The sequence below is a fragment of the Pygoscelis adeliae genome, unplaced genomic scaffold, assembly GCF_000699105.1.
Source record: "Pygoscelis adeliae isolate BGI_AS28 unplaced genomic scaffold, ASM69910v1 Scaffold34, whole genome shotgun sequence".
In the NCBI taxonomy this organism is placed as follows: domain Eukaryota; kingdom Metazoa; phylum Chordata; class Aves; order Sphenisciformes; family Spheniscidae; genus Pygoscelis; species Pygoscelis adeliae.
In genome coordinates, this window is record NW_008824658.1 from 6,956,242 (window position 1) to 6,972,967 (window position 16,726).

At 48.7% G+C, this 16,726-nt stretch overlaps 1 protein-coding gene across 1 annotated transcript in view; it reads right to left on the bottom strand.

Moving 5' to 3' along the window:
* The window catches only part of SEPT8 (septin 8), a 31,664-nt gene extending 15,589 nt beyond the window's left edge, over positions 1–16,075 (bottom strand). Inside the window, exons 1-8 of the mRNA XM_009322732.1 lie at positions 15,956–16,075; positions 11,981–12,176; positions 11,115–11,301; positions 5,278–5,439; positions 3,431–3,527; positions 2,897–3,065; positions 2,507–2,639; positions 1,519–1,709 (exon numbers count right to left, since the gene is read on the bottom strand). Coding sequence (XP_009321007.1) covers positions 1,519–1,709; positions 2,507–2,639; positions 2,897–3,065; positions 3,431–3,527; positions 5,278–5,439; positions 11,115–11,301; positions 11,981–12,147 — 1,106 coding nt within the window. The 5' untranslated portion in view covers positions 12,148–12,176; positions 15,956–16,075. The remainder of the gene's footprint in view (positions 1–1,518; positions 1,710–2,506; positions 2,640–2,896; positions 3,066–3,430; positions 3,528–5,277; positions 5,440–11,114; positions 11,302–11,980; positions 12,177–15,955) is intronic.
* Between the last annotated feature and the right edge of the window lie 651 nt (positions 16,076–16,726).

Genomic DNA, 16,726 nt, shown 5'->3' on the forward strand with positions numbered 1-16,726 from the left:
GGGAGGGGAAGCTGCAGCGTTTCGGCCTGGCCGGCACACACAGCACATCACCGCCGGAGCATCCCAGCGACCGGCATCGCTCGTGCAAGTTAACAGCGTGCGGCTCAGCGTGCTCGCCTTCTTCAAAGCAGACCTGGGCCCCAGGCTGCCCCCGGTATTCAGCCCCCAATTCATGTGCGAGTTTAGCTGGATTAAACTCTATTTGCAGCAAAATATTTTACAAAGCGTTTTGGACCCTGTGTGTGAGGTGGGACGTGCCCAGAGCATGCTCAGAGGTCTGAAGACGAGAGTGCTTTGGTTTTGTTTTAACACCAACACATTTACATTCCAAGGAAATATGTTAAATAATAAGCGCTATAATCTTCCATAGGAAGAAACAAACTACTAGCATGTCAGTATGCAGAATGAGCTTCTCTAGTGCTGCAGTTCACAGCAGAGAAATGACCGAGCACGAGATCTCATCGGCAACGTGAAGCCAAATGTTGTGCTCTCAAGAGCAAACTCGGGTGTTGCTACTCTCGATGGTCTTTTTTCCTTTTCATCATTAAAAGGCTCAGAAGACATTGCCACCAGCCTGTTCTGGATTTGACAGAATGCAGTTTCAGACTCTTAAGTTCCTTCACGCAAGGGGAAGTAACAAAGTGCTGGAATAACAGAATTACCAGCTTGCATGATGGTACTTCTTGTTTTACTCCCTAGCCAGAGTTCCCTTGAAGACTGGCTTGAATGGATCACCCCACAAACCTTTTCTTTAAACCTCTTTGTTCCATTCTTGCTCTATCATTACACAACCAGGCAGCTGAAAGAGCATTATTTACATGCCCTCGCTCCACACTCTTGCTGGCTTCAGCAATGTCAATTTACTTGCAGCAAGCTAAGATAAGAATTCTGCCTTTAGGGGAAAAGAGCTTTCTCGTAAGCAGAACTGTGTCTTGGAGCCCTATTTCACACGGAGCCCTAATGAATTTCCAATGCATCTTCACTTTAAGCTGCTGTTTCCTTCTTTACAGCTCTGCCTCTAACAATAAAGTAAGAGCACTCTCCAAAGAGGGCCCCAAGCCTACAGATCACAGTGAGGCAGTGCATGACGGGGACCTCATCTGTCAGACATTACAACCGTGTCATGATTGTCGCCACTCCTCTCTGCTGGGGACAAGATGCAGCTTATTTCTAGTCACCTTCCCGTCTGCCTCCAGGAGCAGACAGCTCGCAGGATCACTTGAGCTGGTTGTCACAGAGGCAAGGGCAAACCCCGTGGGACTCTCAGCCTTTAGAGAATGGCCCCAAATTGCGAATCCCTCCCACCTGCAGCCACCAGGGCTTCCCCAGGGCCGTGCCCAGGCTCAGGTGGACCCTGTCTCTCCTCCGCTTTAGGCAAAGAGTCAGAAGGGTAGGAATTAGGATCCCAAAACCTCCTTTTCCATCTGCTGTCTAAGCAATTGACCAAACATTAAAGCATCTGAGCAGACACTCAGCTTCCCAGCAGCAGAGGAGAAAGACTCAAGTTCAGTCACTTACTTTTTCTTGTCTTTGTCCTTCTTCAGCGGCTGCTGTGAGGTAGCCTGCAAGGATTGGGACTGCAAGGTTTCCACCGCTACTTTCCGCCTGTTGAAGGCGTTCATCTCGTCCTCCAGCTCCCTCCTCTTCTCCTCCACCTTCCTTTTCTCTTCCTGGTGTATCCTTTTTAAGTGCTCAAATTTCTCATGCAGCTGGTAGGAGACAGACCCTCTGAGCATCGCATCCAGCACGACCGTCAGGCTGTGCTCCCCCCGGAGCCGCAGCCACACCTCCCGCACGAATCCCCACCACCCCAGAGACAGACCAGCTGGCGGGGTACGACAGCCAGTGCCCCTGCACCGGGCAAGCCCCTCAGCAGAGCTGACCTCTGGGCAATCACAGCCTCTTCACCAAAAGCAGCAAAGACACAAGAAATTCAGCTCTGCCTGACACCACATATCAAATGGGAGAAAGCGTGAGCCCTGGAGAAGCACGCCGAGGATCTCAGCTCAGTCTGCAGCCCTGCAAGGGGGCTGTGGACACTTGTGGGCTCTTTCGTTCCTCACTAGTTTTGAAGATGGTCCATTTATTTCCTCCCCAGTCATGGCAGCTGCCCGTGGCCTCACACCACCGACCCGGGGGACTCCAGCCCAGCTGCCCCCTTTACTCTGCCGTCCAGTGAGCCTCCAGGGGTGAAGCCTACCTGACATGGACGCTCACCAAAACGTCCTGCATTGCCCTTCACTCACCAAGCAGCAGCCAAGTCTCCTACACACTGCACAGGACGGGGAAGACTCTTGTTTCTGAGGCATCTAAAGCAGCGATGCTGTTTTGAAAACATTACCCCGTGTCCCCTCCTCTGAGTGGGGGAAGGTGTGTGTGTTTGTGCTTTGGCTGGTGAGGTCTGCTCAAGAGCTGCATGTGCTTTCCAGGATTCATATGTTGCCCAGACCCAGATCCTATGCTGGCTGTATTTTGGGCTCCTCTCACAGGTTTTTGGCACACCCACCTCTCTCTCCTTCTCCTTCAGCTCTGCCTCCGTCTCCTTGACTTTGTTAACAAACATTTGTCTCATTTCTTCCTCTTTCTTCTGGAGCTCACCCAAGAACTCTTTCCTTTTGGTCTCGTATGTTTCTTGGAGGCTGGGGAAGAAAGCAAATGAAATCCAGACTCTTTGGACACCAGTGAGCTAGGGATGGGGAAACGCACACCTGTCTGTGTTGCTTAAAGACAAACAGGCAGGGAAGGGAACGCCACCAACATCAGATGCAAAGTTCAAACCCAGTGCTAGTATTTTCCAGCCCAGCATTGTGGATACCACCTGCAAACCTCCCATTTTTTGGGGGTGTAAGTACCAAAGTATCGCTCTAAATTGATGCTAGATGTGAAGGCTGCTCACCTGAAGGGCTGGCTGTCTGGATCCGTGTCCTTGAAGCCCATCTCTTCCAGTTTGCACCTCCTGTACAGCTCATAGTGGCGGGTATGAGTCTGCTCCCGAAGATCCTCCATATTGACTCGAATCAGCATTTCCCGCAGTTTCACAAAGTCACAGTGACTTTCATTCTCAACTGACAGAAGCAAAGGGAGAAGTCAGTAACCTGCACACATGGCGGGGGAGCACAAACGCACACACAGATTAACTCCAGAGACTCCCCTCCCAAGGACCTCTACCTGTTGTCCCACACGGGGCACAACACAGCCTCTTGGATGCAGGGATTCCCGTTGACCATTACCACCTGCCGGTAGGAATGGGAATTCAAAGGAAAGACTGGCCAACCCACAAAAGGCTGCACAGGACATTTCTGCACCGTTCAGCACAGGGCACCTTCGTGCACACGCGCTGGCGGGAGGGCAGAGCTGGAGAGGGTGCCAGCGTGTGCACATGCACGCCCAAGGGAGGTTTGCGGCGGGTGCCCGGCTTGCAGCGCCTTACCTTGCACCACTCCCCACGGGTACTGCCGAGCTCTCACCAGCTTGTTCCCAACTTTCACCTCCTCCGTGCTGCCGACCACAGCGAAGGGCAGATGAGCCTGAAACAGAGCCAAGTGCGTGGGCGAAGCCCTCAGAGATCAGCCTGACCATTAGATCCCCCTCAGCCAAGCACAGGATCTACTTCAAAAAGTCCTTCCTCTGAAGCTATCAATCTCCAATACTCAGAGCAGTCTCTACTACGAACTGGGATATTACGACAGAGAGCGGCGTAGAGCCATAGCACAGCTTACTAGCAACGCTGGCTGGACTGAACTAGATGGGGAAATATTGTAGGAACACCATGATCATTACTGATCTCCCTCTATCCATTTGTCAGGTTGTTCTTGCAGCTGTAGTCTCTCCACACGCCAAGAGCAGGGCACTCCCTGCCTCGCAGAAAGCACAAGCAAAGACATCCGTAAACAGGCCTTGGCACAGCAGTTTGTGTGTGGGCACTGGAAGGGACATGTGCAGGATACAGCATGTGCTCGTTCCTCTCCAAGTCTGCAAAGCATCAAGCACAGTAAGGAAACAGGGCACCGTCCTCAAGCATTGCAAGAAAGGAGCCACGGAGCAGGCGCTTCAGTAGGACGAGGTTGACAAAATCCTTCACATTTAAGAAGAAATGGATCTGGAAGCGTGGAACTGGTAGAGAAGTGGCCAAAAATTTTGGGTTTTGGCGGGAGGGAGGGGACAAGAAAAACCAAGCAAGCATGACTGCCATTTTTCTCCCCAATGCACACAGCTTGCAATTATTTTAAAAAGAGTGCATCCTCCAAATTTTTCATGAATTCAGCAAAAAAAGAATTATTATAGTGAAAACACATATCTAGTTGATGCAGAAATCAATGGCTATTGACATTTAAAAAACAAAAGGGGGTGTGTGTGCAAGAAAAGACAAAGCATTTAATCAGAAACAGCTACGCAGAAGTGTTCATTTTGATGAAAAAGCTACTTTTTATTTAAAAAATTAACATGGAAGCATGTCAGCTGTTTCTACTGCAATAGCTACACTCTGATTTGGGAGACAGGAAACTTGAAAGTGTTTTGCACATGCTTCAGCCAGGTCTGAATTCCTGTTGTGACAGGACAAGGGGGAATGGCTTTAAACTAAAAGAGGGTAGATTGAGACTAGATATAAGGAAGAAATTTTTAACGCTGAGGGTGGTGAAGCACTGGCCCAGGTTGCCCAGAGAGGTGGTGGATGCCCCGTCCCTGGAAACATTCCAGGTCAGGTTGGAGGGAGCTCTGAGCAACCTGATCTACTTGAAGATGCCCCTGCCCACGGCAGGGGGGTTGGACTAGATGACCTTTAGAGGTCCCTTCCAACCCAAACTCTTCTATGATTCTATGAATTTGATCTTTGAACTTCAAAAAAAGACAAAATGGAGTCTGACGATTTTTCTTCTTTATTATAAATTGGGTTTTCTCTGCTTAGCCTGCTTAAGTCAGAAGCCTAATGTAAATCTTAACTGTAAAATTTTTATTCAAAGTTTCTCCCTCCTCAAATGAAAAGTAGCCTAAAAGCAGACAGAGTGAATTTTGAAGAAAGTGTTTTTCAAAAATTCAATAAAACAAATTTTAGAGCTGAGCTGAGTTTCTCCAGAGAGACCACAGATTAAATAAGAGCCCCATTTTAATTAATTCTGTATGCAATAGCTTTAGGCGTCTGTCAGATCCACAGCTCAACTTTCAAACAGATTTAGCGTCTGGACAATCCCAATGAAACTTGCCCTTCAAATGCATTTTTGTGCAGCAATTTAATTTGTCACAACTTCTGGAGGCAACGTGATTGGCAGCGTTACTCACATTCATCACAGAGTTGATCTCAGCGACTGCTTCGTCATCTGTGGGGAACTGATAGATCTGCACACCGTTGCTGACCAGCTCGCTCATTATCTTTATCTTGAACTTGTGCAACTCGCTCTTGGAGATGGTGTCTGCTTTGGCAATAATTGGAATGATATTCACCTACAGCAGAAAGAAGGAAGGAAAAATAACCAGGTGAGCAGCAGTCAGGCAAGCAGCTCTGTCGGGACCGTGGGTGCCCGCGGGGTGACCCGGGTCCTACCCCCGTGGCTGCTTTACATTTTATAAAACCACAAAGGTGCTACATTTTTTGCATGCGAGTTGCAGCACAAGCCCAGCTGAACACTAGAGGGAAGAGTTTTCCAGGACTAATTTGGCTACCAGACTTCCAGATAAACCAAAGACAAACACCCTGCAATAAATACACGAGAAGATCAAAGCCTCTGCTCTTGCCTATGCATTTTGTTACACACTTTGAGGGAGGCAGAGACAGCATAACTGTCACATCTCGAGTTATCACCTATCCACTCCTGGCTGCGCTGACAAGCCGTTTTAGAAGACAAGCGCAAGGATGAAATGCTGCAGCGAGCCGATGTGAAGCCTTCCCATGCTTAAGCAGAAAGAGCAGGGACTCCTCAGACGCTTTCACAGCAGCTGTGGATCCTTCCCGAGGACTCCCTGAGCCTCTCCCTGAGGATCACAACTCAGGCATGCTGCGCGGATTACACAGACCACCCCGGGAAAGGTGCAGGGTGCCATACGGCAGACAGGAGATTTGTTTTCATGCTGTTGTTGCTCAGCTTTGGTTTCGCATCAGCGGTCACCTAGCACAATACCCCCCGCAGCTTCCTCAACCCAGGTTTCAAAGCCACCTGCAAGCTGCAGGGTGGGGAGGTCCCCCCGTGCCCAGTACATACCAAGATCGAGAGCAAACGAGGGCCACATCCTTCAGGAGAGATGTGGTTCACTATGGCCTCATGCCTGGGAGAGCTACAGCAGGGCAGGATCTGTCACAGGGACCTCTATTAGATAACGCTGCTATGCCCAGAAAAGCCAAGTGCAATACTGCAGACCACTGCTTAAACACACAACAACAAAACCCGTCTGTCTGAACAGCAGCCAAATTCATAGCAGTAAAACAGAAGAATTCAGACAAATGAGGGGAAAGCCTGATTTGCCATCGAACATTTCCCAGGAGCCAACACTTTTTGTCCTACAGAGCAGAAATTCGTAACAGCCATTTGGTCTCCAATTGGGTGCCCATTAAAATAAATGACCTTGCTTTCCCAGCTCAAGTTCTCTTTGTAGCTCAGTGTTTTTTCCATACTTCTTGGTTTTTTTCTCCCCCCTCTGGTTTAAATACAAGAGCATTTACTCACTCCAAAAGAAAATAATCTTAATTTACTCATTGCAAATTTATCTGAGAGGATAAATTCCTTATTTTTCTCAGTCACTGATCTGGCCTCTTTTACCAAGGACCACAAACCCACACAGAACGAGGTCTGCTGGTCTCACTCCACTCCTCAGCAGGTCGATGTCCTCATTACAAAAGGTAAAAAGGGCCATGGCCACAGCTGGGTGTCTCGCTGACCTGCTAAGAGCTGAGGAGGCTTGGATCCACCATCTCACACAGAAAAAGGGTCAGCTCACGGCTCATGTACCACTCGCTCAGGAGCAGTACCTGCGAGGGGAAAGGCACTGCCAGGGAGCTGCTGTGTGCAGGGCTTCGTGCTCTCCAGCCAGCCAGGCACGCTGACAAACCAGCACAAGAGGTGATTTTAGTCCACCTTCAGCTGGCCTAAGCAATTCCCCCCTTCTTCTTCCAAAAAGCACCAGCTCAGCCCTGCTTACAGCGAGGCAGGGGGTGCAGAGCCTGGAACTTGGCACGGCTTCCCCAGCAGCAGGAGAAGGCAGGCTCTGTGGTCAGCTGCTGCCCCAGCAGTACTCAAAGAAGGTGTAAACCGAGGTTGGTTCAAGTCCCCTCCAACCAGGTTCCTCACGCTTTGAAAAGGCAACTCAGTCAGCACCTGCTGTCACAGAGTTCAAAACCCGAAAGGATTTTACAAGTTGTCGTATTTCCAGTAATCAACAGCCAACATCAATACTGTGGAGTCCTGGAAATGGCATCTGGGTGTATCTCACTCCTTCTCTCTTCTTCCCTTGCGAGTTCCTTAATTTTTTAAATTATTACTGTTTTTATTTTGATTTCATGCATGCCTTGGAAACCCACCAGCTGGAATCCCACGGTTAACAAGTGATACCCGGAGCACCATACAATTATCTTCCCGTTTTCCTTTCTCTGATTTTGAGCACTGGCACCCAAAAGCTGTCTAAGTCTAGAATGAGATCATCCCTTTACAATAAGGAGAAAGGACGGAAAAGTTTGGAAACAAGAAACAAACGAGATACGAGACACTACCGAACCGAACTGCACGTCTAATCCTGCCCTCCTACAGCACCTTCCACACATCCATTTCTGTGCAAAGGCCACAGTACGCGGCACAGAGATTAGTGCCAAACAGGTACACAACTAGCCAGAGAAGAAAAGTCACCTCTCCCCTCCTTCCTGAACAGGTTTTAAAAACCCAATAAAAGGAAATGATGCCAGAACCGTTCGAGGTTTCTCTCTCCGCTCTTACTTTTACACAAATAACGTTTACCTTGGGTCAGGCAAAATCCCACAGCAACATTTTTATATCTCATGGTGGAAAAGCAATATTCTCTATTTAAAGATCTAGTAATAAAATCATGAAGTTAACTACCGGAGTGTCATCCCACTGAATGTGACAGGCGTGCAGCATTCCCTTGACTGTCAGTCCATGTGCTGAAGTCTTTGCTGGAGCTGGAATTACGGCCAGAGAAAGTCTGTGCTTCAGACAAGACAGTGAACTCGCATGCACATACATAAAATGCACCTCCTTCTCAAGTCAGTCTGACCACAGAGTTATTTCTCATCTCCAAAAATAAAACTTACAAGAACGTGCCAAAATAAGTCACCTGATAGAAAATAATTTTGCTAACACAATAAGGCTACATGCATTTTCACCCTGTGAAATACAGCTGGATTTCTCCCTATCTCCAAAGTGTTCCCAAATGCAAGTCCCAGTGAAGCCAACAGGCAAATCCTACCTTGGAAACCAAACAGCAGAGGCAGAAACTGGCCTGAAGCATCTCCACTGGCCAGTGACCCGCCTAGGATGTGTCAGCTCACGGAGGGCAAGCAATTAGCCACAGCTCGTAAACAGCATACGCTGGCTGGAAACCATCCAGGGACAACAACCAGGGAGCCCCGGGACGCCCATGCCGGCACACAGCTGTGCCGTCACTTTCCAGGGCAGGGCTGTGGTTTAAATCAATAAATCACCTTCTCATCTGACACAGATGCAATTTTATTTATCTCCTCATTTTCCCGGGTTAAACACAACGGGAAGGCAACCCCTGCTTCCCACCTACCAGCCAGCCACATTTCATCCACCTAGAACCACTTCTGAGGATGCTTCTAGCTCTCTGGCTGTAACGAAATACCCTAGACAACAGCTGGCCACGAGCTCAGCCAAACAAACACTGTATTACAGTACAATGGAAGATTTTGTTTACAAAACAGCTTTACCCAGAAGGGATTTTGTAAACTTTACACTAAAAGCAAGATTCATTATTGAAATCGTCACACAGATTCAAAAGCCTGCCCAACACCTGACGCCATGCCACTGGTGTGCTAAAGCAGAGGTGTTAACTGAGCCGGGTTCCTACAAGACCCTTGTTTAAACTAGTCTCAGAGGCTGAGCCAGCAGAGCACACAGCAAAGCACGGCCTCCGATACACCTTTTGTCTCCACGGGCTCCATTCTTCAACTGTAAAACAGGGGCCACCAGCCACGTAAAGCTTCCCAAGAGGAAAGCCAGGTCCAGGTGTGCTCACATGGCTGCAGACGTGAGTCAATGCACGTCACCTCTCTGCTCAGCCACGGTAACCACTCGCTGTTACCAGTCTGGAGCAGGCAGAAAGCTGCCTGGGGTTTGCTGACACCCCACTTCACTCTGCCCACACGCTGGCCCCCAAGCACAAATGGTTCAAGTGTACTGGGAAAGGGGCACAGCGCTGTCAGGCACAAATCTTTAAGGAGTGCCTGGAAAGCACCGTGATGTCCTGGGACGACACCAATGCAGAAACACAACATAAACCCCTGACACCCAGAAAATATCAGTGGTCTCTACTTGCTTATTCATTTCCATGTGCCTGCTTGTGAGAGGCCACCACACCATGAAATCAAAGATGTTCTCACACTGTGGTAAGACGGGAGATGAGAGCAAAGGGATAAAATTACTTCAAAGAGGACTATTTAAGTGGAAGTTTAGAAATACAAAAGGCTTGCGTGCGCACAAAGTTCTCATCTCTGCACAAGTACAAAGGATTTATTTTGGTACTACCCAAGGACCAAAGGCAGCCACAGGGAGATGTGAAAAGTAGGGAATGCAGAAGGAAAGGAAGAGAAAAGCTTTGTGGGACCACCAGCACCAAGGGGAATCGTGCAAAAGCTTTCCTCCAAACATATTTCTGGGAACATGTAATGCTGGCACCACACCAAGAGACAAGAGTTTATTAAGGGAAAGTTTTCGGATTCCTGATGAAGTCAGTGTATCAGCCACCACGGTTACAAACAGCCCACTGCAATGGGAAGCCAGCGCCTGCTCTGGAGTGGGGCCAAGGAAGAGCCGGCCAACAGCCCTGGGTGGTGAGGGCAAACAGCAGGGACTCCACGAGGGGGAACTCTACCCGCCAGGAAAGTCCGATAGAGCTGCACGTGGACAACAGCCAGAGAAGAGAGCATTCCCTCAAGGTAATCCAGGGGATCCCCAGTTACTGCAGGGTCCCAGCTGCCTTGCCTGCCCCCTCTGTAGACTGATCAGCATCTGCCATCTGAAAGGAACCACCTTGCTGCTAAAATACTGCTCTGAAAAATAAGCAATTCTTGCAAAGAAAAGAAGAGGTGCTGCTGTCACTAGTGACCTTTGAAGGCTCCTGCAGCTCCCTAAAGGCAGCTGGAACAAACAAGTGTGTCAGAAACCTCCTCCGAGCCGCAGGAATATCAGCAGTAACCAGTTAAGTAACCCACTGCCCCCTAAGGCAGTAACAGTTTACGCACAAAGCAGCAACCCCCAGCTAGACCCTCTCATGACCCACTTTTAGGATTTCCTATGACCTTGAGAATTTCTCACCATATTTACATTTTCAGAAGATATTGTGATCTCCTATACAGATCATCTGGCACTACCAGCGGTGACAGCTCATGCACTCCCTGTGCACCAGCACGCACAGCCAACGCTTCTCTTCAGCCCTTGTCTCCTCTGTACTGACCACCACCTTAGGACGTCTACGTAGCTTTGGTTGCTCTCAGCCCCTCTGTCCCTGCTGACAGGTCAGGACAGCAGAGGTGGCTCTGCAGTTTTCCAAAGTCCAACTGCAGGAGCTGGAACACATCCTTACCTGCACCCCTGTAAAGAAGAGCTAATGAAGATGCAGCTGATAGCTTTGATAAACATAAGCTAATCTGGGTAAGATTCTTACAGTGATGCGGCACTCTAGACTTCACACAGCTAGCTGGAAAACAGGTTTTTCACCTGACATTTTTCAGGAAGGCCTGTGAGAAAAAAAAGCACAGGACCTCAGCAACCCACCAGGGCAGACTAAGCTTTGGTACCTGAGTCCTAAAAACAGCTCAGCTAACATGCAGGAAGGAGTCCAGCACTTATCTGGAAGGAACAGAGCCTTCCATATAACAATATTAACAGAAGCATCACCACTTCCAGAAAGAGGGACCACAGTCTCCAACCCCTTACCTTGCTATCCAGTTTCTTCATTGTCACCAGGTCCAAGGACTTGAGCGAGTGCCCAGTTGGAGTGATGAAGTACAGGCAGACGTGAATCCTCGTGTCATGATAGTTGAATAGAGATCGGCGGATTTTCAGCTCTTCTTGTAAATAGTTTTCAAACTGCGTATCAATGTACTCAACTATCGGCCTGTAACTAAAACCATACCATTAGCAACCCAGATACTGGAGCCCAAAATTAAACAGTTTGAAGGCTTAAGGAGTTCTCCTAGACATACCATGGTATCATTTAAAAAGTAGTTATAAGACTCAAACAATTTAGCCTTACAACAGGAAAAGTGTGGCATTTACACACAGATCTTATAATCCAAAGGTTGCTGGAGTCTCCTGAGGCTGCACTGCAAAGTCTAAGGGCAATGGAGCACGGAAAGATGACTACTTCCAGAGATCAAACTTTGCCCAGATCTCAGGACTGAGCCATCTGGCTGTAGCAATGCAACATGACCAAGGAGAGACCTTGGAGTCCCAGAAAGCCTTTACCTGGGGCTTGAACAAGATGTCTGTGTAATTAAATGAGACAGGTCCAGAGACACCGATCACTGCCAGAACAGATAATTCCCAACCCTGCACTGAGGACGGCTTGTTAACTGCTCACGCTCCTGGAGGACACCATTCTCTGCTGGAAAGACCTCCTATGACCTCTCTTTTTGGCTCCTCACCCAACTCCCTCTACACTTAGTCCCCAGAACCAGAGCCACTCTATTAACAGAAACAGAGACATCTCCTCTGCAACACTCCAAGCAGGACTGCAGGCAGCTCATGTCTAAGCACCAGAGGCAAGCCCAGAAATGCCAAGCAGATGGCACGAGACCTGCCTTTCATCTTTATTTATCTGATCCCCAAATCCAACCGCATCCACAATCGTTAGCTTCAGGTGGACGTTGCTTTCCTGCAGGTCGTAGGTCCGTGGCCGCAAGCGAACCGCGCTCTCATAGTGACTGGCTTCCTCCGTCTCAAACGTGGTATTGAAGAGGGTATTCATCAGTGTGGATTTCCCAATGCCGGTCTCACCTAGGAAGGAGAAATCGTCAGCTCACTGCAGCATGAATTTGTCACAGGTACTTCAAAGAACGTTAATTACAGAGCAGAACTAAATTATACTGTGAAAGATTACTACAAATTGCTTGTGGACGGACATATAATTGTCACAGAAGTAACTGCATTCTTGAAGGCCTCCCATGCTTAATGCAAAGCTAACACAGAGCACTTTGGTCTCATCTCCCCAGCGAAGATCATACAGCACAGCAAAACACACTACGTTCCCCTCCATATAGCCTGGCTTTGCTTGGGATCCTGCACCAGAGAAGCTGGGGAGAGCACAATTTTAGTGGAGTCTTTTGAGTCTTCAGATGAGATGGAGTAAAACTCAGCTGCTCCTACTGTCAAGGACTATTTGGGTCAGTTGTTGGCTGTCCCAAACACAGTGATAGCTCCAGGTAACACTGCAGATCAGCATGAAGCGATGGGTGTTTGGTGTGCTGGGGAGGTGACAGGGAAGCCTGACAATGAGGTTTCCTCTCACTCTCTTCTGTGAGATTCCTGACTTTAACAGGCTTCTCTACCACTTTCTCTCCCCATTAAAGTCTCCGGGGACCTGCCTTTTTTGAGAGTGGAGACCCCTGTGAGGAGGGAATCTGAGTGCCTATTTCAGTGCAGAGGAGCAGGCAGACAGCTCTGGACCTGCTAGGACAACTTGCCATCAGACTGAAAATCTCTTTTCACAGCAGAAAAGACGCTGCATGAAGGTTTTGTGATTTCAGTGTGCAGCTGAACCTTGGTCTGCCTGGAAGCCTTAAACCAGCTTGTCCCTCTTCCATGGCCTCAACCCCGTTGTCCCAGATGTCCCATTAATAACTGCCAAAGGACTAAGGCCCATTCTGCTGTAACCCCTTCCCCCTCCATCCACACAGCAGCTACACCAGCGTCGGCTCTGCGGCTCTTTTACTCTCCCCTCCGAAAAGCATCACAAGCTCCACACAAGGCACTCAGTGAGCTGCTGAGATCTGGCTCAGTACATGCAAACTGTCCAAGATGGTCCCATTCTGCACAGACACGTCACAGACAGCATGTCTATGCTTTCAGATGATAGGGCCACCTGTGCAGCAAACAGAATTGGCCAAACTGGAAGAAATAAGCAATGAACTCTTCCGTCACATCAGGCATGAGCTTCCACAGGCATCCAAATAACCTCAGCAAGACAGCAGCTGTCAGAGAGATCAAGAGGTGCTGCTCTGCTCTGAAGGGATCTTGCAACCCAGCTGGTTTCATCTCTCACTGCTCTTGATTTCTGGAGTTTTCCTTTAGTATTTCTGCTTCCTTCAAGGCTACCCTGTTGCTCCACAATTCTTCATGCCAGATCAGCCAAGGGGAGACAAGAATGCTGTTTAGGGGAAACCAAAGTGAAACCAATACCAAAATGCCACATATAGCATCTGTGACACAGAGGCCAAAGCCCGACAATGTTTTCAGAGGCCACATTCACGGTGTATTTTTGCTATAGAACTCTGCAGAGCCCTGTGCTGAAGCACTGAAGCAGGGTCTTTCCGAGGCATCTTCGCCTTTCCAGTAGTAGAAAAAATTCTGCCAACTTGAACCTCTGAGATACGTAGAGGGAGAGAACATGGAGTCAAGAGGGGATGGCAGAGAAACTTGGTTGGTAGAGGCTAGTTCTTGGAGAACCAGTAGAGGCAAGATTAGAAGTTTCCCATCTGTAGCCCCCTTGTTCCAACAGCCATTGAAGGACACCTGGGATGCATCACAAACCAAGCTCCATCCCAGAATACTTGGCTCACAGGCTGTCTGTGAGCCAGGAAGGCTTTGAACTGCTGCTCCTGGTAACTAAATGAGACTGTGATATTTTCCAGATTGGCCTACAAGGGGCCCCATTTAAACTCCTCATTCACTACACACAGCCGTATTGGCTAAGGGAGCAAAGAGAGGCAAAATCCAAGGAAATAGCCGCCTTCTCCCCACTCATTTCCCAGGCAGTCCGTCATGCTACACCTTCGGCATAGACAGCCACTGCTTCTACTGAGTGCAGCCCATCTTGCTGAACCCAGCCACGTCCAAGGAGCCCTACAGTGGACGCACCGATGGGAGAGCAGGAGGGCGAGCAAGTTTCTGTTCGAGGGAGGTGCCACGCCTGCTGCCAAGGGCTTTGGGCTTTTTCCTTCTTCAAGCACCACAGGTTCTGCTCTTCACTGGAGAATAAATACCTCATGGTGCTCAGAACAGGGCAGAGGCACACACCGCTTCCTACCAGCTGTGGCTAAGAGTTGTGCAAGGAAATAAAAACAGCCTGGTGCTCTAGATTAATCTGAAAGGAAAGTCGTATGGAGAACTCAGTACTGATGCAAGCCACGTCCTCCTGTTCAGTTGTGGGCACAGTTGGGCGCAGGAACTGGCAAACAGGGGTACAGGGTTTTTTTTTTCCTCTTGCTCAAAAATAATGCACTAATTTTTTCCAGTGTGTCACAAATGGCATGGCCAGACGAGAATACAGGAGTATCCATTCTGGTGTCCCCCAGAACGACACTAATTGAAAACATATTGCCCTCTGCTGCAATTACCCTTCTGCTAAGGAACAAGTCTATGCAGTTCAACTGTGATTTCAGCCATATTTTTTACTTGTGGTTTGGATATGCAAAAGTGACTTAGGTATGGCACAAGCACCTTGTGCAAGTCATCAGGGTTTCACTGCACAGTCTATACAGAGCCATATTCTCTTCGGGTAGATTGAGGGCCAGGTAGGGAGCTGCTGTCTCTGGATGTATTTCTGCTGGTCTAGCAGGTTACAATATTTCAGACCTCATACACAATACAAGAACCAGCCAAAGTAAAAATAATGCTCACCTCATCACTGGAAGGAATTGGTTTCTAGTACTCTAGCCAGCATCGCTTGCTAGATCACATCAATATATTCTTGTTTTTTAGTTTTGGTAATGAGGTTGTTTTAAAGTCAGCCTCTCGCACCTGCTCACAATCTTCAAGACAACTACTTGACTATCGATAAAAACAGGAACACACCCTCTCCCTTTCCTAGCACAGAGATGGTCATGCTTCAAGCCCTTTGACTCACCCTGGGAAAGCATCAACCAGGCACAGCTCAGATACAAACCTCTTCTCCCTAGCTTTGGGGCGCAGCAGAAATGACCAAGTTATCACCAGCAGCTCTCAGCTAACACATGGTGCCTCTGACTGCATCTACCTGGACACTGGATTCACCGAGAAGCTGCTCATGCCAGCCACCCCAGTTTGCAAAGGGAAATATTTAACTTGCCAGATACAGTCTTCCCTTAATCCTTCCTATTGCAAAGCTATTGCAGCAGAGGAGATGAGCAATACCTCACTGATTATGGAAGTTCTTCTGGTTTGACGCACAAGGCTCAGCCACTTTGACCTCCCTGCCACTCTCTGCAGCTTCTGCACCTGCACCAGTAGCTCAGCTCAATGCGGAGCTGGACAGTCCCACACCCGTTTCCTCCCTGCCCCTCCTCACCAAAGGCAAAAAGTTGATATATTAAAGCTTTTTCCAAAATTCTCTCTAATTTTGGGCAATGAGTTTCCAACAGCCACTTGTGAAAGTCACAACTCAGAAGCACATCAAGCTCCAGAGAGCTCAAGTTCATTGAAATTATTATGCTTTTTTATTTTTAAAGAGTTAGGCATTTCTGACTTGCTTAAAGTCACTGCCGAGGCCCGTGGCACAGCAGGACACACAAGAAATCCTGGTCCCAACCTCACCGCGCCGCCAGCTCAGCCCACGTCTGTTTGCAGAGGACTGTGCTCACCCACACAGAGGATGTTGAAGCTGAAGCCTTGTGTGACAGACTTGCTGACCAGCTGATCGGGGAGACTGTCGAAGCCGACATGGCCCCCCAGGGAAAGGTTCCTCTTCTCTTCATTCTGGTAGGGAGAAGAAGCCAGATTAGCAGAACTGCACTGAGATGGCAAGTCAGAGACACGAGAGGAACCACCAAGCCCAAGAAATAACCACCCTCCCGGGCACTGCAGAGCCACCAACACAAACTCTAACGCTGCCCGCAAAAGCCTGTGTTTTGGCACGCCACAGCGCAAACCCTCTGACAGCCACCAACATAAGAGAGAGGGGAAAAATACTGATCTTAATGGGGAATTGGGAGAACTAAGCTACCAGGCTACAAAGAAATGAAAACACTAGCATGAGCTCAACTACATGCAGCTGGGAGAGATTAGCAAAGGAAAACCCACCACCATGTGTTTTAGCACTCATTTCTCCTCATCCTTTTTTATTTTATTTTCTTAAACCCTTCAGCACTGAATTCAGCTTGACAAACTCTGCATTTTTCCCCCCCAAGTACTTGATCTTTTTCCCTCTGCTATTGCCATAAGCAGCGTGGTTTTATTCGCTCACGCGTCCAGGGGTGCTGGTTGCACAGGCAGAGCGAGGAACCCTCTTGCTTTACCATCTGTGACCACACAGTTTTCACTGTTTCTCTGCTGTTCCTGTTCCTGCCTCCCCCATATGCACTTTGTTCTTCCTTCTGCCTCCTCCCTCCCCCAGAGGAAGACGAAGCTGTTCA